The sequence below is a fragment of the Sylvia atricapilla genome, chromosome 2, assembly GCF_009819655.1.
Source record: "Sylvia atricapilla isolate bSylAtr1 chromosome 2, bSylAtr1.pri, whole genome shotgun sequence".
Classification (NCBI taxonomy): domain Eukaryota; kingdom Metazoa; phylum Chordata; class Aves; order Passeriformes; family Sylviidae; genus Sylvia; species Sylvia atricapilla.
The window spans coordinates 39209371-39232107 of record NC_089141.1 but is presented as its reverse complement, the minus strand read 5'-3'; the positions used below and the strand labels follow the sequence as shown (position 1 = coordinate 39232107).

The following is a 22737-nucleotide window of genomic DNA, read 5'->3' as shown; positions in this document are numbered from 1 at the left end:
ATCAGCAAAAGCTGCTTGCCTCACTTCTTTTTAAATAACATCATCATCATTTAATATTACTTTATTAGTTGTTAGAATAATAACTAATAAGTTTTCTTATTATATCTACTGTTTCTTCAATCTCTGTGTCTGCTCAAGAAATGAAAAGTAGAATACCTCGCCAATATCAGTGCAATATTCAGCAGCGGGAAAAAGGAAAAGTATTATTTTCCAGAATATACAAAAACAGAAATATAAAGGAAGCACAATTTTTATTGAACTGTCTTCATCAGACTCTTCTAGCCTCTATTTTAAACCATTTTCTGTCTAATTTTTGATTTTTTTTCTCTCTGTAAATGGCCTTGATATCATTAATTTTCTAGTAGGTTTGCAATGAGGTCAGATTAGTGTCTCTGGAACTTTTTTTTTCCCCACAAAAAATTACCACAGCAATATGTTCACAACAGGGATGAATGAATGAGTAATGGAAACAAGAAGAGCACTAGGATCCTCCTCCTTCCCAAACACAAGAGAAGAAACCAAAACTTTTAAAAAGTCAGTGAACACAAGCCAGCCTCAGCTCCAGTACAAATACAAGAGAGCTGAATACTCCTTGCAACAGCAGCAGTCATGCATGACCTGCAAAGGCCAGAATTAGGGCTCAGGCTCTTTTGAGCTGATGAAACTGTAATAATGCATAGGCAAACAAACAGATTGGTAAGAAAGTCAAGATAGTTTTAGCAATGGACACTGTAAGATGCTGATGCTTAATGTGGGCACAGATTCTTAAAAAATATGGCTAATCCTGGTTGTGTCAATATAATTTAGAACTTAATTCCTTACTTCAAAGAAAAAAAAAACAAATTGCATGAAGAAACTCAGATTTGCTAATGGTCCAGATTAAGGAGACTGACACATTGGTCAACCTGTGTTTTTATCTCTCCTTCTACAAAGCTCAAGGGTTAACTTTGTGTTGCCAAGAAGCAAGAATTGGCAAGCTGCCCTTGCTAGTATTTCAGCAAAACATGTTACATGTTCCTGTCTTTTCCTGATTGAAATACTTTGCTGTAAGCTAGCAGTGTTGCTCCAACTCCGATGTCTAAGAATATAAAAATTACATAGGGTGTGAAGCACAGTGTCATCTATTGTGTTTGGAATAAGGCATCTTGGGGTGGAGAATAAAAACTAATTTTAAAGTGGGATCTGTACATCAGAGCAGACATCAAGCTAAGTTGTCTTGGTTTGGGAAGACAGGTATCTGCCAAGGAAAGGTGGAGTTTCCCTTGGAATGGAGAATGTAAACCACTCCCCCACCTTTTTTTGCAATTATAAATTTGCAGTTAAAAGCTTTTAGGCAAAAGATTTGGGAATAGAAATAGCAGTTACTAATATGCATAACAAAGCAAACAAAAAAGCAACAACTACAGCATTAATAACAAAACAGTACTGAGAACCTTGAGGACTTCACAAAAACTCAGGGCAATTTGGTCTCAGTGCCTTTGTAGGATCCTCAGAGCACCAAGCTGGAAACAGTGGAAAAGTCCTGGGCTGGTAGCTGGGATGGCAGAGTGTCCTGGCAGGGGCAGGGGGATGTGGAGTCTCACTGTAGCAAGAGGAGCAGTGCCCACCAAAACCCCGACAGCGGGGCAGGAATGGCCCAGCTCCTGCAGGGCAGCAGAGAAGCTCAGAATTCCAGGGCGAGCAGATGATGGTAGATTTCCCAGGACTGGACTACTCCAGAGAGAGTGAACTTCTCCAGCAGCGAGCAGCAATCCAGCTGTTCTCTGTCCCCAAACGCAGAAAAAACAGAGTGCCAAACTGCCTCAAGCTCTGTCCTTTACCTGCCCCAAAACTCACTTTATCTCTCCTTCTGACCTTTGACCACCCCTTTGTTTTTTGTTAAGCAGTCTTAAGTATCCAACACTTAATTTCCTTGGTAACTTACGGGGAAAAAATTCTTTAGAGTGAAAAGGGACAAGCCTAACCCCCAACACAAGTATAGGCTGGGAGTGACTGCTCTGGTCTTATCCTAAATTAACGTTCCTTAAGAGAGTAAGACAGCTCTTCAAGTATGTGAGCTAGGAGAGATGACAGATTATAAAAGTGAACTTCCATGGGACAACAATCAGCTGATGAGATGTACAGAAAACTGTAGTGCTCATAAAACTTTACTGATTAAATACTGAGTCCACAGTTTTGAACACTGACTGGAATTGGTACTTCAGGTTCCCAGATTTGCCTTTGTAGGTCTTTCCTGAGGACCAGGTTTCACATGTGAATAAAAATAATTTTCTTTCTTCAAGCTGGGTGCTTCTGGTTTTTCATTGATCATCCTCATGAGTTAACTCTACACTAGACCTGTTTTGTTTCACCTTCACCATCTCCCCAAAGCCATTTAAATGCCTCATGGAGAAAATGAATCTGAGATATTTATGTTTAGCATGCTTAGGTTTTTGACAATTCTGTTGTGAGGCTTTAATTTGTAATCCTTGTGTGAATGTCCTAATAGTTACACATCTACCTCAACAACTCATGTAAGAATAACTCTGACCCATCAAGGACATTTCCCTAAGAGAGCAGATTGTACCTCTGAAAGAACTGCCTTCAGGCTGTTCCTGTCAGGGCTCTGAGTGCTCTGGCTAGCCTAAACTGGTAATAACTAGCCCTGACCAACATCACCTGGGATCTCCATGCACATGCCTATGCTCATTCACCCAGCAGCTCCATTCCAGCTCTTGCCTGAGCTGTGCCTGTCCCCAGCTGCCCTGATTTAGAGACTGGTTTTGCTAAAAGGACTCCAGACTGACTGGTAGCCTTATATCAAGCCCTCTGGAATGATATTAGACTTATCACATAGCCTTGTTTGTAAGCCATCTCCTGCTGTTCCTTCCCAACTGGACTCCCAGGAACAGGCTCATCACCTTGACTGGGGCTGCTGGTGGTTCCTGTCACTATCACCATCCTGCTCTGCTCAGGTCCTGTGGAACTGCACCAGGTGAGCTCCCGTAGTCACTCTCAGCACCCATTCTTACTGCTCCCTGCCTCTGAATATCATAAAAAATTGGAAGGGGAAAGAGTCCTCTCACCAATCTTATGTTTATGTGCAAATTTATATGGGAAATCATTACTTGCACCATGTACCAAAAGTGCATGATTACCTTCTCAGTGTAGGAGAGATTTCCTTCTCATTGTAGGAACAGCTTCCAGCTACCCCAACACTTTGACAGAAATTCACCTCCCACAGAACAACACCAAAATGAAAGAAGAGCAACCAAAGCAACCAACACAAGAACTTCCAGCACCTCTGCCTTTACACAGCAAAGAGCCTGTGCAATTGTGCAACGTGCCTCAGTGCCTGCTAGCTCATCATTTCTAGGTTAGCTACACGTCTGTCTCCCACAACCCCACGACTGCTCTTCGTTCCATCTATCTTAACTTTTCCTGCAGGTACACAAGTTAAGCAATGTTAATTAGGACATTCCCAAATAAATTGTTTCCAGTCTGGTTAAGCCTGATGTTCACTAGAGTTGTGCAAGAGCTGAAAGACTTAGATATGTTAAAGATACTCATATATCTTACATAGAGAGACATATCCTCTAAATGTATGTTAGTTTAATAAAATATCATTTCTTTTCCTCACTTTGCCTACTATAACCAGAGCCCCTTATACTTCATAGCATGGATTACTAGTATTTCTAAGTTTTTCTGGAATTAGGATAGCTGAAGATACTAGTCCTACAGCCATCATAAAGAAAAGCTTTGGAGGATCATCTCAGAAAATTCACAGTAAAAAGGTGCATGTTGATCCTTGGGTACCTCAGTCATGAAAACCACACAGGAAGCTCTGCAGAACAAAGATGTAAGAGAATGCTGGAAGTATAATGCAGGCAGATATTTTCACTGAATGCAGACTCAGAGACCTAATTAGGCTAGAACTAAAAAAGAATAAAATATTTATTCACCATTTAAATTCACCACTCACTTGTTGAGGCTTGCAGAATAAATGCATGTCTGCCTGTAGGGAAATGAGCTAGGTTTCACACAGTACCTGAGTACAGCTTCACAACCTGCCTGTGAGCTCTCAGGTGAGGCACCTCACCCTCTCTGGCTCAGCTTAACACAGGAACACCCTTGTGCTGCAGTGAAAATAAATGTAGTACTACAGGTGAAATATTCTACTGTGGCTTTGCTGCTGATCCTTAATTATCCACAGCAAAAATAGTTCTTTCCTCTGATAAATATTTCTCAAGATTTTTCGCTCTTAAGAACGTATTAACAAACTCCCTTAGGAAAATCCCAACACCATTTTTACATTAGAAGTACTCAGGAAAAATTTTGAAAGAACTGAAGTTATTCATGGTTATTCCCTTCCACTTTTTCCTATCGCTTTTGTAATCGGTTTCACAAATTTCCAGTTATATCAGGAAATTCAGGATGCCTCCAGGGCATTCGCGCTGGTGACTCGAGCCTCCCACACCGGCTGTGCGAGAGCAGCACGCACACGGGCCGAGCAGCGGCACCTCGGGAGGGCGTGCGCAGTGAATCCAGGTGTTGGTTAGGTGGGTATGCTTAACGAGGAAGATAAATGCACTCAGCTGAGGCTCTGCTGGCAGATGGAATGGTGTTTGGAAAACAGATAGCCTGACATCACCAGCTGTGAGCGCTGCTCGCAGGCGGATCTCCTGAAGCTCGGCCCGGTTTCCACAGATGCTCACAGAGCGCCACTCGGGCGTCACCTCTATAGCACCTGGTGAAGCAACACGTCTCTCCGCTTGCTAGTCTCCCCTTACTGCCACGAAAGAGAGAGAGAGCGCGGAGCCCACCTCGCCGCGCCCAGCCCCGGCCCGCCCCGGCCCGCCCTCTCCCGGCAGCGCGCAGACCGCGCCCGCCAGCTCCGGCGGCCCCTCCGCGGCCATGCGGCTCCTCGGCGGCTCGTCCTGCGCTCTGTGGCTGCTGCTGCTGCTCGCCCGCGGCTCCCGTGAGTAGCGCCCGCGGGGGGACGGACCGGGCCGGGCCGGGCTGGGCTGGGCTGGGCCGGGCGGGCGGAGGCGCGGCCCTGCGCCCCTCGCAGCCGCTCTGCCTGGCGGCGGCCGCCACAGCTCCGCTGGGCCCACCCCAGGCCTCGTCCCTTCGCCGGGGCCGGAGCGGGGCCGGGCTGTCCCCTGGCTGCCCCCGAGCGCCCCGGGGCGCGGCAGCGGGACGAGACGGGGGTCGCTGGCGCTCTGCTCCCGAGAGGGAGCCGAGGTCGTACGGCCGGCGTGTCCGGGAGCTGTGATAGAAACGGGGAGGAGGGGTTAACATTCGGCATATTTGTTCAGTAGGAACAAGAATTGCCAAAGAAGCCCCCGAGGATCGTTGGGATGCGCCCGCCCGCGGGGATGCGCGGCTCAGCCCGGGAGGTGCAGCGGGGCCGGCGCCGCGGGTGCCCGGCCGGGGCACGGGGAGCGCGGGGGATGGCCGCTCCCGGGGCCGCTCCCGGGGCCGCTCCCGTGCCCGCTCCCGTGCCCGCTCCCGGGGCCGCTCCCGTGCCCGCTGCCGGGGCCGCTCCGTGCCCGCTCCCGGAGCCAGCTCCGTGCCCGCTCCCGGGGCCGCTCCCGGGGCCGCTCCCGTGCCCGCTGCCGGGGCCGCTCCGTGCCCGCTCCCGGAGCCAGCTCCGTGCCCGCTCCCGGGGCCGCTCTCTGCGGCGGGGCGAGGGGCTGCGGGCTCGGCCGCTCCGCTTTGTCGCCTTTCTGTCAGGCGCTCGCTGCGGTGCCCCTTTGTAGTGGCCGGTTCTAGCAAATGCACAGCCTTGTGCCCGCGCCCAGGGCACCACAGTCAGGCGAACAGCGCTGACAGGCGCTGAAATAAACCGGGGAACAACACACAGGTCTGAGCTGCCAGAGTTGCCTTTTCAGAAGACCAAAGTGTCCCATACGCTGCCACACAATTTTCCAAAGTAAAGAAGCTAAAGGATGGTGCGTCAAAAGATGAATTAACCTGCTGTAAGTACAGCTGAGGAACCTCAGTCCAGCAGTGTTGATATGCTGTTGTTTAATCTGGTGGAGTTGTAATATAAATTGATTTTAAAAAATAGAATAAGGAATGTAAACAGCTTTATAATCGCCCTTCCAAAAAGAAGTTCTTTTTTAAAGGAGTTTACAGGTAACCTTTACTAGGATCTTACGGCCTCCATTAAACAACAATAGCCTGTTATTTCATGTGATAAAAAATTACACTGATCTGCCTTCTGTCGTGTTGCTTCCTGAGCGCATGTGGTGATTTAACTCAGAGCACAGTCACTGCTGTCTCCTGGGGCAGCGGTGATCTCGTGTAACTTCTGAAACTTGAATGTAGTACTTCCTCTGTATGTGAATTGATTGTCTGGAGCTCAGTTATAATGTGTTGAAAGAAGTTGTGCCCTTTTAAGGCTCAGTTTAACGTATCTGTTGAAATAGCTTTTTTTTTCCCCCCTCTGTCCACTTGGAAACTTCCAGAAAGCACTGCTGAGATTTGTGTTGATTTCAGCAGAAGTTTCTGATTATCTAATCAACACCACAGGAGGAAGTGTGAACCCCATCAATTACTCTGATATGCAGAAAGTGAAAGTGGCAGTAGATGTGTCCTCACACAGGTTAATATTTTTGTGCAATTTGGTTATTTCAATATAATGCTGCTCTTTTACTCTGCTGGACAGTTTATTTCTGTGTGCCAGTCAAATCAGTGGAAGGAACATCACCAAAATAATACGGTTTAGAAAAAATCCTTCTCACTATTTTGTAAAATCCATTTGGCTTCCTCGTACCTGAGTAAGGAGAATCCCCTCTCCCTGTAAGGAAGTGGCCCCCACCCCATTCCTGCTATGTTGAGAAGAGGCAACTACTGACATCTTCCAAGAGCTTACTTGTATACCAAACTGCTCACAGTAAAAAAATCAGCAGCAGCAGCAACCTCTAGGCCTGAAAACAGGCATGATATTTTGATCTTCACTTAGAAGAGGTCATATTCATATTGCTCTAATATGCTCTAATGCTTTAACCATTCCAGCATTGCAGCTCTTCCTCATCTGGATTTCTTAGAGATTACTGATCAGCTGGGTGATCTTTCTGATGGACTGCACATTGTCAGTGCTTCTGTACTTTGGGGGTTTTAAACCAACAATAGCAGAATGACTTGGGCATAAAACTCGGCTTTGTGCCTGCTATGCATTAAGCTTGAAAAGAAAAAATTGCCCAGAGAGAATTTTATATATGACTTTTGACATGTCTCTGATGCCTTGGAAAGGCTCACCTGGAACAGAGACTGAACAGAGCTGAAGAAGATATTTACTGAAGGGTCTCTAAGGGTACACCTTGGGCAGGACAAAATTAAGAGCCTGACCAAAATTAATATATAAAGGTATGCTTAGGGTATGCTTAGTGAAAATGAGTACCAACATTTCCTGCATGAAGTTTAGCTGCACTAAACATCGAGTGTGTGAGTCCTTAGAAATGAGTTTATCTTTTATGTGAAGGTTGGAGCAAGCAAATTGACCTTTGTCACATGCAGGTAGTTGAATGACTATTGCCATTCATTTGTGTAGGTTTCTTCTACCAGGGTTCAGCTATGGTGAATAGTAATTTGGTATGTGTCTAAGCTGGAGACTACAGATTCCAAACATGAATGTTATCCACTGTGTTGATTTTTGCTGGACCTGGCAAAATCAAGTCCATTTAACATCCTGTCCTTTTCATTTTTAGCAAGTGTCAGAGCTATCCCTATCACTCACCCTGTATGTATTTGTTTAACACACAAGCACAAATCTTCAGTCTCTGCCACTTCAACAAGCCCAATTCCAGCTATAAAACTGGAAGCATTGGACTGATTTTGCCCTTTTGAAAGTTTTCATATCCAAATTGTCTCCAGTTGGTGACTTCTGACGCACTAGAGCAACAAAACCATAAGAGGCCCTGAAAGCACTGGAAATTCCAGACTCTGACAGGGGCTTTCACAGGAAGCACACTTGCCTTCAGGTACACCCCAGCCAGCCACACTTCTGTGATTTTTTAACTGCATCTGTGCCTGACCTTCAACAGAGCAAAACAGGGTTGTTGAACAAAAATCACGTTGATCCTGCATCTCTGTCCTTTTCCTGTATGTGGTGCTCTGATCCAGTTTTAAGTTGGCTATATCCCTGTGTTCGTTCTGCTTAACTGTGAAAAATGAAAATGAGATCCTTTCTTTCCATCCCCTCTCTTCTGGGTCTCAGGGAGAGTAAACCTCAGCACAGAGTTTCTCTGCTGAAGATTCATAGACCCGATGTTGCAGCTGATGCTGTGGCCCCAGGAGCTCTGCTTCTGCTCGTGCACAGGATGCTGCAGCTGGCTGCTGGCTCTCTCCCCCCTTCCTTCCTGTACTAACCCATGTGTGTCTCCACCTGGTCAGTGTGGATTTCTAACCCTTGCACTTCTGCTTCCTGGAGAAGGCCAGAACCCCTCCCTGTTTTGCTTTGAGACAGCTGAACTGTGAAGCCTGTGGTCTGGGATGAGGGGTTCTACTTGTCAGAGCTATCACTACTTAAAAGCCGTGGTGGTTTTTGCTTTGCTTAACCCAGGAGTCCTTTCTGCCTCCGTTTGAAGTCTCCTGCTTGCCACTGCTGTGATACATTCAGCTTCAAATTCAAAGGCACAGTCTCAGCATAGAGAACACTTTGGGAATAGTATCATTTTAAGATGTTCTTTTATCTCCTTTGTTCCATTCACTGCCATGTGTTCCAGTGTGGCATATGCTTATGCAAAACCCCATTTAAAAAAGATACAAAGGCGTATTTGTATTCTGGAGCCAATGCATGTTATTCAAACTAAGAAACTTGCCAGTGTTTGGGTTTGTTTAAGAAGGAAAAAAATAAGCATCTTTTCAGCTGGATAAGGTTCTTGACATCTATCAAGGTGTGCAGTCCAAGCTGATCTGAACTAAACTAATACAATCCTGCCTTTACTTCCACCTCTATTTCCTGCCCCTCTCTTTCAGCTATTTGTATATAGAGCCCTTTCTGCTGGTTAAAAAATTTCTGCAGAAAAAAATATTGTATGGTGTTGAAGAAGGATGTAATGTCAGTTTTGTGATGGCTTAGCTTTCCCAGTCAGACCGTTGTTTAATGTGGGGGAATTTGCTGGGATGTAGAACAGTTTTTGCAGGATTGGGTCCTCTCTGGGGAAGCTTAGTTTAGCAGGGTCCCATCTTTTGTTTGTTTTCCCAAAGCTCCCTAATTAAACAGTATAACATATCTTGCAGTGCTGCCCTCAGACTTGATATTGTAGGGATAAGATGCAGTGAGTTATTTTGGAATTTGTATTTGCAAACTTCACCATTTTGAGACCTTGTCTAAGACTGTAAGCACAAAGAAAGTGCCCTATTTCTGTGATACTCAGTTTAGGTTATTTGCTTGTCTTTTACATGATATTATGTGATCAGAGCTAAACTGCTTGGTAAAGGCAGAATCCACAACTGATTCTCTTGTATGTGTGAATGTCAGTCTGTTCATTTTCTGTGGCTTATCTTTAAATTTTACCACTTCTTTGGAGGTGTGATCCTTCTCAGCCCCACTCCCCATCTGCCAAATGCTCAGTGGATGCATTAACGTGCCCTTAGTCCCAAACGGAATAGTGTAACTTCTTAGTGGAGCTAATTGTGTTATCATGTTGTCCATGTAGGGCCAGAACAAGCACCTATCTGCTTGAAAAGGCCTGGCAAACTTCACAGGAAAAGATTTTACGTGAGAAGTTCTTTCTCTTCTACTGTAGGTGATAGAGGTCAGATGTTGTTACTGAAGGAAAGTGCCTGATTTTTTGCCTCTTTTGGTCTCATTTCATCTCAAGGAAGATGAAAACTTCTTTTTTTCATGGGATGGGGATGATGGAGAAGATAAAGCAGAGGATAGGAGGAGTTCCAGTTCATTTGGTGCTTGGGTAATATAAATGGTGTCACTTTTAATGCACTCAGAGCAGGCTGTTGTGCTAACATGCTTCTGTATCAATATGACTGGCTCCTCTCCATGGTAAATTAGTCATTTATATGCCCAAAGCAAGTGGCAGATGGTGTACCTTTTTTGCTTCTTCCACCTAAAACAAGCTTACTATTTCTGCCTTTTTTTTAATGTTTTTCAATGTAGGTAATGAAAACACAAATGGAACTGAAGCCATTAACAGTACTACTCCAATTCCAGGCAATAGCTCATCAGGTAATACTTTGACATTTCTGTTGCTGTTCCCCAGTAGCATCAAGAAGAGCTATATGTATTATTGTGTGCCTTAAAATGTCTTGTAATAATTTGCCCTTTATTTTATTTTATTGAATGGTGAGCAGCTTTAGGGCAGAAGGGAAGTACTCTGATTGTCACATCTGTTCTGGTACAATTAAAGATGCTTAAGGGGAACAGTAAAACACAATTCAGTTCTCATATCCTTGGGTACCCCAGAGCAACAGAGAGAGGAGAAATAGAATGGGAAGACATTGTACATGTATTGTGTATAGAATTAAAAACATCTGGCAACATCAATTTACAGTTAAAAGGAGAATCAAGAAGTCTGCTAGATTAGAATTAGATTTTCAGATAAAGGCAAGGCATTTTTTCATTTGAGTCATTTTTGCCCTGTACTACTTCAGTCATCTCATTTGCTGTTGGCCAGCAATACACTGCTCGTTAACTCACTCTGTCTTGTATTAATTGCAATACTGACTCACACCCACATTCCAGGCAGTAGATGTGATTTCTTTTTACCTGTATGAACATGCTGTCCACATCCAGAGCTGTCCCAGGGTTGCAGAAGTAAGCACTTAGAACTGGGGAAAACTCAAAAGATGTGTTCTGGCTAAAGTATTGGGCCTGTATGGAAAAGATTTAACCGCAGGCATATCCATAGCTTATGCTGTGGTAAAAGTCAAAATATGCAAGAAAAAATGTGTTTGTACAACCATAGAGCCTTTCTCAAAGGCAGTTAAATCTGCAACCTAATGTCCCAGTTTTGTCCATATTATGGTTGAGTGTACAGCAGTGCACAGTGTGGGGGCTGCTTGGCTGTTGATTATACCAAAGAAAAAGCAAAGTAATTCCCTCTGTAATTTCCACACTCCCCTGCCCTGCCGTTTTTTGGTAAGAAGACGTAAATTTGATGCATTTGTTCTTAACCGGACCTTTCTTATAACATGTATGCAATTGCAAAGAGTTTTAGACTAGGCTTTTCCAGTGCTAAGAACAGCATCCATTCAAAGGAATAGATCCATTCAAAGGAAATAAGTATAGGTCTGCTTCTTGATTGCAGTAGCTCTGTTGCTTTCCTCTTAATCTCTGAGGTTACATGCTTTGTTTTTCAGCTATTCTGGAAAGCAGCAGAGCTGCTCCAAGGTACATAAACCTCTGCCAGTATGGGAGGCTGCTGTAAAAGATTACTAACTTCAGAGAAAAGAATGATCATAGAATGGGCATTCACAACAGTGCAGAATGCAGGGAGGAAGATATGGGCAGTGACACTCCCAGGAAGAGCCCAGTAGATCTTTGCCAGGAGGAAGGGACACTTAATCCATGAGAAATACAGAAGAGAGATGCAGCAATGAGGACAGAAGGGAGTGAGAGAGTTCCTGAGAAACATAAAAGTAGGAAGGAGTACCATGAGGAGGAAGGAGAGACAAGAAAAAGAGAACTGGAAAAGAAGAAGTGAATCAAAGGAGAGAATGGCACACCCAGTAAGACTGGGTTGCATTTTATGTCTGGAAGCAGGTACATTCTTAGGAGCCTTTTTGTGTAGAGAACCTAAGTATGCAATAAGATGTTTCCCAGTGTATCTGTCTGCCCCTGCTTGACTACAGTATATTCCCAGTATCATCCCAGTTTAAAACAGAGATGCAACAAAATGAAAGAAAAGATCAAGGGACAGAAAATTGAACTGAAATAGAGGAATAAAAATACAAAACTGCCCTGCCCCAGTGCATAAGTAGGTTAAGAGAGATGCAGACCATTTGGGCACTGCTGTGCACACAGTGTTAAGTTAGTTCTTGCTGCACTGAGATCTGGAAGCATTTTGCAGAAGGATGAAAACCATCTGCTTTGGGATGGGCTACTCTCTGCTGTATTCCCAACTGCTGTAGTCTCCAGGCACTGATACCCTGAGGACAGTATTGTGTTGTGGGTACTTTAATTATAGTATATTAAAATGAATAATAATGTTTTCTTGTTTCTTTTTTTTTCTTGGAGACAATGACAATTCAACCACTGTCACTGTGTCATCCACACAATCTACATCAACATCTGCAGGAGGTATGTATCTGTTCATCTGTTCATGACTATGAACCTAGATGTTAGTTCCAAACCTAACCCTGATCATACCAAATTCCAGAGAGAACAGGCCATCAAAAGCAGGTATTTGAGACAGGTGTTACCATTTTAGGGGTGGGAAGCAAGATGTAAAACAACTCTGAAAAGAAGCTATACTGTTTTTCAAATTTAGGTACCGTACTTCATCGGTAATTACGTTTGGGATGCCATTTAAACACAAGAATCAAAGTTTAACTTCAAGGAAGAATTGCAAGAAGATGGGAGTTTTCAGTGTTTATTCTTCATCTTTAAGCAAACTTCTTCCATTTTCATAAAGTAAAGATGAACTGATTGTTATGCAAACAGTGCATATCTGTTTAATGTTATTTCACAATAAACAGATTTGGGGTATAATGAAATCCTGGGAGCTTGAGTTTCTCAAGAGTAGGACTCCATTTCCTTTCACATAAGACTCATAGAATCACAGAATCATCAGGGTTTGAGGTGAATTTCAAGATCATCTGTCCAGCCATCAGTGTAGCACCAGTATAATCACCCCTAAACCACATCCCCGTATGCCACATCCAGGCTTCTCTTGGACACTTCCAGAGATGGTGACTCCACCACCTCTTGGGCAACTTATTCCAATGCTTAAAATTCACTCTTTCAGTGAATTTTTTTTCTAACATCCCCTGGCACAACTTGAGGCAATTTCCTCTTGTCCTGTCATTTGACACATGGCAGAAGAGACTGACCCTCACCTCACTTTAACCTCATGGCACCTAATACCATAGAAAATAATCCTTAGGGAGTTCATAGCACAAAATTGTGCCATTTAAGCCAGTATCAATCAAGTGCAACAATTTGTCATGGATGTATTTTCATTGTTTTGGCACTACCATATTTCCTTCACAACCTGGTGAATCAACTGTAAGCAAATAAGTTAAAAAAGGGAGTTAAAACACTCATCCTCTGGAAGAACTTGCACAGGGAGATTTCACTGCATTAAGTAAGAACTGAGTAAGAGTTAATGTCATGCAGTTGTTCAGGCTGTGATGCAGAGATAGAATATTACATCTGAGAGAAGCTAGTTCTAGAAACTGGGGCCCCGTTAAAGCAGGGAAGAAGTGGTGTGTCTCCTTAAGATGCTTTGTGTATTTGTGGAGTTTCATGCTGATCATAAAGTCCCAGCTATGTCATTTAATTTCCAGTACAACTCTTGTGTTCTGTTTCTGTGATTTCCAGATAAGCTCTGAGCTACCATACTCAGAAGTTGCTTGGTTTTTTTTCATTTAAGTATTAAATGGTCACTGGAAGAGAAAAAAAAATCCCACCTTTGCACAGAGTTTCCTTTTGATACCAAGCAAGAAGTGCAGTCTAATTCCATTGCCTGCAGTGTGGCAGTTCAAGCATGTCTTACTTGGAAAGTTCAGGCATTTCTGTAATCTCCTTGTTCCCTTATGGCCATCCCCTAAGTGTGTGAAGCCACCCTGTGCCTCTTCTCACTTCTGCTCCAGACCTTGCACATTTCTTGGAGAGGTCTGAGTTTTACTAGTTTTGGATAACAGTAAAAAGAGGCCTGAGCCCTTTGTTGTTAGGCATAGGATAAACCTAACCCATAGCTGTCCTTGCTTTGCAAGGTTTGGCAATTCCCATCCTTTTGTTTTGTTTTGTTTTCATTAGAAATGTCATAGGTTTTGATACAGTGTTCATCTATTTTGATTATCTGTCTCAAACTCTCAGAATTAAGACTAGTTGGTACTTACTTAATTTTGCTTAAAGTCTCTGCCATTATTTTGGTTTTGGGAGGAAGGAAGCTTTTTGTGAAGAAAAGTCTGTTTAATTCAGTCATTTTCCATGCAAGAGAAAGTATTTGTTTTAGGAAGGGCATTCCATAATAATCTTGCATGTTAGCACAGTGCTTACACAATTTGAGTTTTGTGCTCATTCTTGTTGAGTTAGAACACTAAGGGAGTAGTAGCATATGCTTCTAAGGATTCTTATCTATATGCTATATATTTTTTTTTATTGATCATTATAGCATAGCTATTTAATGCTTAAACACAGGTAGCAAACTATGTAAAATACTTGTCTGTTTTAAAAACAAAGCATCATAAACCTGAACTATATTACTGGCATGCATGCTTTTTAAATAATTAAAATTAACTCAGGCAGTCAGGGTTGGTTTAGTGTAGTCTTCAATGAAGCCCAGCTGGTCTTTTGGGGGCAAAGTAATTAGGGAAATAAAAGGTAAAAGGACAGATGTTGCTAGCAAATATTCTTTCATCTTCACTCTGTTTGTAAAATAATACAGGTAAGATTTTTCAAAGATGGAGAGGGACAGATTAGTGCCTGATTCATGTCTGCTTCCCAAAATCTCAGCTGCCTCAGATAGCCTCCCAATGATGTTTTGAAATGACTGATGCAAAATGCATCATGAAAGATAGGTCTAGAGATTAGGCAGATTTTACTGTTCAAATGACATTTCCAAGGGCTGTAATCTTGATTAAGTAAAGAGAAAAGGATTGCTACCAGAAAAGAGAGGGGGAAAAAGTAATGTACAGATGTGCTGACATTCTTCATAGGTGTTTGGGTTTTTTTCGTCATGACTCAGGTTTTCTGTAGAGTAATTTAATCCCCATGGAATGAGTACCAAGTTTGTGTAGCATCATTTTATAATGTTACACATCCAACAGTTAGCCATTGTATTGCTCAGAAACAGAAGGCTCTTTGACACTCTGAAATCTCGGCTCAAAAACAACCCACAGAAAACTGCTTGACACTTGCATCCAGATTTGTCCTTCTTTGGTATCACTTATGTTAGGAATGTGCATACCAGGTGTGGTTTCATGTCATGTAGCTGTAGATGTTTTCCATGTAGATATTTCCTTGCTTACTTCCTACAATGTGGAACCATTTGATATTTATGGAATTTTACCTGTCAATATTAAAATGTGCCCTGAATTTTATCTGATGTATTTTACGCATGCTTCATAGAGGAACTGAATTTTCATAATGGTAACAAGGTAAGCAAATAAATACAGTGTTCCAGTTGTTCCACCTCAGTGAATGCTTGTTTCAAGGGGTTTTGTGGGTTTATGGCACAATACAGTTATAATATTAAAGAACAAGAAAACAAATTTTTGTTTTTACAAAGGAGTATTTACAAAGGAGTCTTTGTTTTGGTATTTCAGTGGTTTTAATGCTAAATGTCTCAGAAGTGTTGTGTAGGCTGGTTCTTTTCTGCATGTTTACACTGTTGTATTGATGAGGTTTTTGAAGTTTTTGATGCTCATATCAGTACTGGAGGCTGTGATACTTAAATCTTAGCAAAGACACAGTTTTGTATGTAGTTCCTCATGTTTTTCCACAACACAAGTTTTGTTCTACAGAAGCATTTTAAATGCTGTATAAAAAGAAGGCAGAAACTGAGTATCAAGGTTACTCTGGAACTGAGATGAAACTATCCTTCAATTATTCTAGCTTTAGACAATTTCAAGAAAACATAGATATAATTAGATATTTGAAATTCCATACTGAAAAGCTTTTGAGGTGTTTAAAATGAGCCCAGCTTGTGTGAAGCTATAGAAATTATAGAGAAGTAGACAGCTGCAAAGGAGTTTCTCTCTAGAATTCTTTCATACATAAAAACTATTTGCATCCTACTGTCTGCTTAGAGAAATGTTAGTTGCGTAACGGACTCATGTTTCTTGTTAGTTTCTTCTTAGAAAAATAAGTAATTGTTTTACAAGCAATCCATCTGGCTGCCTTCCATGAAAGTTCTAAGAATTCCACTATAAATAGCAATTTCTATTATTCTTGAGTTTTCTATCATGGTATTTTTATACTGAACAGTTCAGTAGTGTTTTCTGAGGAGGGAAGGGGAAGTGTTAGGTAAAAGTAAAGTAAAGACACTACGTCAATGAAACTTGAGAAAAAGTGTTCCAGCTTTTGTTTTAACCTTGGCAAGACTAAATAAATTACTTAAGCAGTACATTTACCTTAGTTGAAATGCTATCATGTTTTATCCTTAACACATAAATACAGAATTCTCTGTGATAAGTTTTAATGTATATGGCACCCTAGTAATGCTAGTGTTTCATTCAAAAGCAAAAGAAAGCTCAAATCATTACTGAAATTGGAGGGTGGTGTCTTCATGCAAACCCTGTTCTTATCAGAAAAGCTTTGTTGCCTGAAAAAGCAGGCACGTCAAATAGAATGTAAGCTTTGATCCAGAATTTTATTGCATTTTAACATATTGTAAGTTAGGCATGATTCTATGGAATTGGGTTGCTACCCAAATTAAAAAAAAAAAAAAGCTGACTCACCTAAAAGTTATAATTTATTATCCAGGTTTTCTTTATAGCCTTTCCTTTAAAGAATTCTTGACCTTGAGGCCCAGAAATCAGAAGTTAGGTGTTCCCAAAGGAAAGTCTGCATGCAAGCCTGGATATTGTGCAGTGGCATTTTTGTTGTTAGTCTGTTGTTCTGTTTGGGCATGATATATTGTGGTCTTACTCAATGACTGTACAGTTGTTTATTTTTATGAATTTTTCTGTGTGGTATCACAACATTTTCCCAGGTGCATCAAACAGTACTACTCATCTGGCCAGTACCAGTCAGCCCAACACCACCACCACCATGTCTGTGATCCTGACAACTCAGCCCACCAAAGCCAGCCAGACAGCATCACCCACCGCAGCTTCACCAGCCACATCGCCCCAGGCCAATATTACAGTGGTGACCACTTCTAAGACTTCTTCCACTTCTGTAACAAGTGAGTTCGCAGTTCAGGAAGCTCATAAAGGCTCAGATGCACGTTCATATGGGTTGTAGAACAGTTAGTTTTACAGCAGTGTAAAAAAAAAGAAGAAAGAAGGTGTTTGCGACTAAAGTGGGAATTCATTACTAAGCTGGATACAGTAATGTTGCTCTGAGCACTCCACTTAGGACTCAGCCTGAGAGACCTGACAGATTTAGGGGAAAGAAAAAAATACAAGTGGTTTTAGCCAGCAGCTGCCAAGCAAGAAGAATCAGCAATGTAAATGAGAAAGCTTTGATTTTGAATATTTTGAATACAACTTCTGTGTTTGTTCAGCTCTGTTTTCTGCAGTTTATTTGAACTCATCTCTAATACTTCCTTTTTCACAGCTGACCTGTATCTCAAAATATGTCTACTGGTTTGGTAAAAACACTGAGTTCTGTTAGCAATGTAATGAATGTTACCTTAACAGAGAACAGAGTATGACTATACATGAGTCACCCCTTATGTAAAAGTTGTCAAATACAGTTTAACTGTACCCAATAGTAGAAAAACAGTGAGTGTAGGATTCAGTATTTCCTTGCACTTGGCTGCATTCTCATCACTTCATGCTTGCACTTCTAAACACATCAGGAGTGCTCACATATCAGTGAAGCATCATTGGGTAGGTGAAGGTGTCCCCAGAACTTGATCATGTAACACTCTGTATGTAGCAAATACAAACAAAACTGGCCACTGCGTCTTTAGGTGAGAGTTTAGCGGATGTAACCAGATCTAGATGTAACCAGTTCAGCCTGACTGAACTTATGGCTTATCTGAGGTCATGTTGTCTGTGTCAGTGTTTGTGTTGGGCTGCAGAGCAGATCTTACTTGGGACTGTGAGGGTATAGTTCCATGAGACAAGGTAAAGCACTCCAAACAGCTCATTGCCACCAAATGTTCTGCTCTCACCATGTAACTACACTGACAGACTTGGTGGCTGTGGGACCCTCGTGCAGGATCACTTGGTATGCTCATCTGACTAAAAGCAACTTCCTTTTATGCTTGGGTTCATCTCAGGCCACCTTTGTGAGTTAAACTGGCTCATGGAGGATATGAAAAACACTAGAACTGACCTAAGAAGGTTGGGAGCTCCATGGGTAGAAGGAAGGGAAAGCAGAGGAGAGAAAGGGCAGAGGGAAAAAAAGGGAGGTGGAGGCAAAGAGCCGTCAGTCTATCGGAGAGAGCAAGCAGTTGGATCAGCTGTGCCCATGTCACCCGAATATGGCACTTAGAACCAGAGGCCTAGGTTTCAGGCCTCTTGTGCTTGGCTTGTATCTTGTTGGTTGATTTTGGCTAAATTTGTCTAATTGGGTCTTTGGGTGATAAATCAATGGTGAGGGCAGGTTGTAGAGTAGTCCTTCAACACAATTTTGCAAGCTCTGTAAAATGTGCCTTTTGTTTTCTTCTTTTCAGCCACATCAAAATCAGAGTCTGTTGTAGTCAAAACCTCCAGATTTGATGTGGGCAGTTTTGTAGGTGGCATTGTGCTGACTCTTGGCGTCCTAGTCATTCTCTACATTGGATGCAAAACTTACCACTCTAGAAGAGGCATTCAGTACAGAACCATGTAAGTTCCCAAGGGATTGTTCCTTGGCCATTTATTACTTCCTTGAGGGGGAAAAGGAAAACCAAATGGGCAGAATGAACCCTGATGCATTTGTTTAATGTACATTATATTAATATCGAGAGATTTAACACTGATGTTTTGTCTTTCACCACTTCTGCCATTCCTCATTAGTATTTGGCCTCTCTTCTGTGCGTTTTTTTCCTCTGATCTATTATATAAAAGAATTTTATTATTTTTAAAAGGATCCTTGTCTTTTAGCTAGTCCATGAAAAGTTAACATCTCATTGAAACTTTCTGCAGTTTGCAAGATTTCTTCTTTCTCCTAGACTCTGTCTATTCATTCTTCAGTGTTTTCCTCTCCCTTTCCATTAATTTATCATGAATTCTAATCAGAATTGTACCATCTCGCTATTTATGCTCAGCTCTACTCCAGGCTTCAAGACTCACCCACATTTATTTTAAGAATTAGGTTGCTCTTCTTTTCCTCTTCAGTGGAATTCATCTCAGTCAAGGAGCTTGTCTTAAGTGAGGTGATATCATTAGACCTGTTGGGATACTGGTGTTCAGGCCTTTTTTTCCTCTCCATTTTGGCTCCTCCTTACTGGTCATGGAATAAAGTCGGTCCCTGCTGCACCTTACCCAAAGTGGTGCTAGTGAAAGGGGTATTGTAAAATCCACATCAACAGTATCTTCAAAACAAAAGGAACCTGCTGCTGACCTTGTACAGTGGCTTTGATAAACTGTTACTACTGGTTATAGGTAAGACAGATAGAATAAACAAGCCTGAGCAACAGCTAATGTAAGAATATGTGAATGACTTGTGAAAGACAAGGTGTTAATGAGGCCAGTAAAGTAAAAAAACCCAGAACTGTTCAGCTAACTTCAGGCTTGGCTCAGAGAAGACTTTAATTCCCTGACGAATGTTACTCCTTACTCCTTCCTAGCAAGGCATCCTCTGCTTACAAAATAAATTTCTCAGGAGCAGCTGGGTGGCTCTTTCTCATGCTGGCTGTTGCTTTTAGTGCAGAACATTAATTGCTGTGTTTCTGTTGCAGTGATGAACACGATGCCATCATTTAAAGAAGACTTCAGAGAAGACAGGGTTGGAAACAGACCCTGTTGCAACCGTTGTAACTTCTGCAAGAGTTTCTTTCATAAAGATGATCACAGTTTCTAAACCTGTCTTGGGTGTTATCCTGCAAAATGTTGAGAAGCTTTTTAAACATCCTGATTTTTTACATTGGCTCTTGTAAGAGGAACTCAGCACTTTGTAGAGACAGTATTTTCTTTTTCCGGTTCTTGTATCCCGATTTGGAGAAAATCGCATAGTGAATCATTTTAAGGTACATACACAGCTCTCTGAAATAGCTAATTACTAGCACAGGCAATTGCATCAGTGCAATTCTAAGTAAGTTCAGGGTTCTTTTTCTAAAATTTTGTATTAAATTGTATTTATTTTGAAGTTTGATGTGAACTTTAGTTTAGAAATTTCAGGTTATGAACAACTCAGTTAATTTTTAATAGGCTTCAAAGGAAGTGTGGTTAGACAACTGTATAGAGGGTAATAATGAGTACTCTAAATGTCAGCTGAAGACACTTTTTCCTTAATAGGCTGTATAAGCAGAGTAGCTGCAAGAAACATGGACAGAATGGAAGTATCCATCCATAACCCTTTTCTCTAAAAGCTTCTTTTTTTCTAGCATGTCCTCATGAAGCTTGTGCAATTGAAGATTTAATAAAAACAGAGAAAAATAATTTTGCCATTTTAAATATAAAATAATCTAAAATTGGCTTTTAAGTTGAAGGTAGCAATCACTTGACTCTTGGTTTTTATTATTACAAAACCGTCTGCAGTGTTTTAGCAGCTTTTGATAATCATTGGAAGTTATATAGAGAAGGGAAAACGTATAAGAGCATTTTAGCAGACTATAAAGTGCATTTTTACAGCTGTTTTCAGAACTTGATCCTGCTGCAGATTTACAGAGGTCTGGTCAGAAGCCCAGCTGAAGGCACTGAGGCATCTCTGAGCACACCTTTAGCTGAAGGCTGAAATGCTCTGGGAGTCCTGTGCAATCCTGGCTGGTGCTGTTCCCATGTCACTTCTGCAGGTCCACTCAGGTAAAGCTGCTGACTTCAGTGATACACTCCTGACTTACACTGCTGAAAGGAAAACTAGAACAAGGATCAGGAAACACAGGCCTGCATCTCTCTTAAGTCACTGAATGATTATTCAGTCTTGCTCAGGCTTCACTTGTCTCCATTGAAGAGGGTTGGTGTGGTGCGGTTTGACTCTCCTGGTTACTGCTGGCATCAGCCCCTCATGCTGGGCACAGGGGAGATGGTGACAGGTGAGGAAAGTTGTGGGAACTGCACATAGGTCTGTTGGGGGCTGGGGGACAACTCATCAGGGAAAATGTAACTACTCTGGAACAGATTATTTTCTTAAGCAATAGTTTATTCTGACATGCAATGTTAAAGTGGCCACATGGGGTTTTTTCCTTTTTCACATGGAAGAGTAAAACTGTTTCCAAGGCACAGCCAACTCCAGCAAACCATGGCTAATGAGTCATCTTACTAGCTACTCACCTGAAAAAGAGGTAACAGGGCTGTTTTATTTTTTTTACTGTGTTTGAGGGCCAAGGGGGAGAGAGAGTGATTTGAAGTAACTTTTGTATTTTTTTCTTAATTGTATTGTTTGGTGGAATATTACTGGATTTGACTTGAAGAGTTATTGAAGCAATTCTTTCGTAGAACTGTAATTCCTTTGTAGATATTAAGATAGTTAAGTGCAACTCAATTACTGGGATTGTCTCACCTCTGCTGTACAGACAAATAAAGTTGAATCTTTGGAGTTACTACATAAATTTCAGTTGGATTTTTAATTTATTAGCTGGTTTTGTAATTCCCTCAGTCCTTTCCACAGTCATAACCATTTTATAAGAAGGATTCACTATGTATACTTTTAAATGCTAGAATATCAGACCTAGTTCATTTTTGCCTAGTTAAATAATTTCTAATTTAGTCTCTAATCTCACTACTACAGTTAAGCAAAAGTATGTGCTTAAGACTTCAGAAGTGTCAGTGCAAACATAAAACCAGACCTCCTTTGAGGTGTTTGGACTCTAGACAAAGGGCAGTGCAATTGATAAATTTTACCTTAACCTTACTTTCCAACAGGAAGTGAGACCCCAGCTTTGTTACTAGTTTATAAAGGGAGCTGATGCTACGGTCATTCAGCCCTTACTTAACTGACTTTACTAACACTTGTAAAGATGATTTAATTGTTTCTAGTCCGTCCCCTCACAGGACTGTGTGCGTTTTATCTCAATGCTGGTGGCCGAGCAATGCAGTTCCTAGTTCCATCTGCCTTAGGAGCCCCTCTGGTGACACATCAAGGAACTGCATTTGCAGGGTCACATTTTAAGCCCGTCACCAGTATTCAGTTCATCGTTACAGCTCTTTCACACAACTCTATGCAAACATTTTGCCCTTCATAGTCATGGCTTTGTGCTTCATGTTAAAGTGTTTTTATTTAATACTACAGTCTGGGGGAGTCAGTCACTGACTACAGAAAATGGCCAGCTTAGGTTAGCTTTCATAAATGTTACTTTTGCCCTTCAAACACATCAAGATCAACCTTATAGTCACGTATCAGGGCTGCAGTATTCTGCCTTCATCTCACAGGTCTTTACTTTTTATGCAGCTCTCCTTTAGCCTGTATTGCAATACCAATCATAGCCCTTCCAGCTTAATTGGTTTGATGGGCTTCTGCATCAAAGGCTTCAGAGCAGTCTGCAAATGCTGCTGGTATACTTGTGGTTTTATTTTAAAAATAAATAAATAAATAAATAAAGCCCATACTGTTAAAGCAGATCGTATTGCTCTGATAACATTCAGGAACTTGAACATTATCCTTTTGTAAATATTTCATAATTTTCTTCTTTGTTCAGAGCTCTTGCTCTGAACTCATGCCTCTGTTTTTGCCCTGAAAAGTTACATGGTATTCTTAACAAGCTTTGTTGAGAAAGATGTAAGCAACAATGTGACAGTATTACCAAAAGCGAAGTGGAAGGGCACCAAAGACTGGAAATTGGCTAGAGAGAACTCAAGAGGTTAAGAATT

At 41.7% G+C, this 22737-nt stretch overlaps 1 protein-coding gene and 1 long non-coding RNA gene across 2 annotated transcripts in view; both read left to right on the top strand.

The window, feature by feature from the left end:
- LOC136357581 (uncharacterized) overlaps positions 1 to 22737 on the top strand; it is a 391604-nt gene that overhangs the window by 263110 nt on the left and 105757 nt on the right. Inside the window, exon 2 of the long non-coding RNA XR_010742914.1 lies at positions 19760 to 21242. This is a non-coding gene — a long non-coding RNA (uncharacterized lncRNA). The remainder of the gene's footprint in view (positions 1 to 19759; positions 21243 to 22737) is intronic.
- Positions 4868 to 20174, top strand: TMEM123 (transmembrane protein 123). Its single transcript, XM_066312976.1, has 6 exons — positions 4868 to 4957; positions 10106 to 10174; positions 12185 to 12247; positions 16827 to 17021; positions 18462 to 18615; positions 19671 to 20174. Exons 1-6 carry the CDS (start codon positions 4894 to 4896, stop codon positions 19693 to 19695), a joined length of 570 nt encoding a protein of 189 aa, XP_066169073.1. The 5' UTR covers positions 4868 to 4893; the 3' UTR covers positions 19696 to 20174.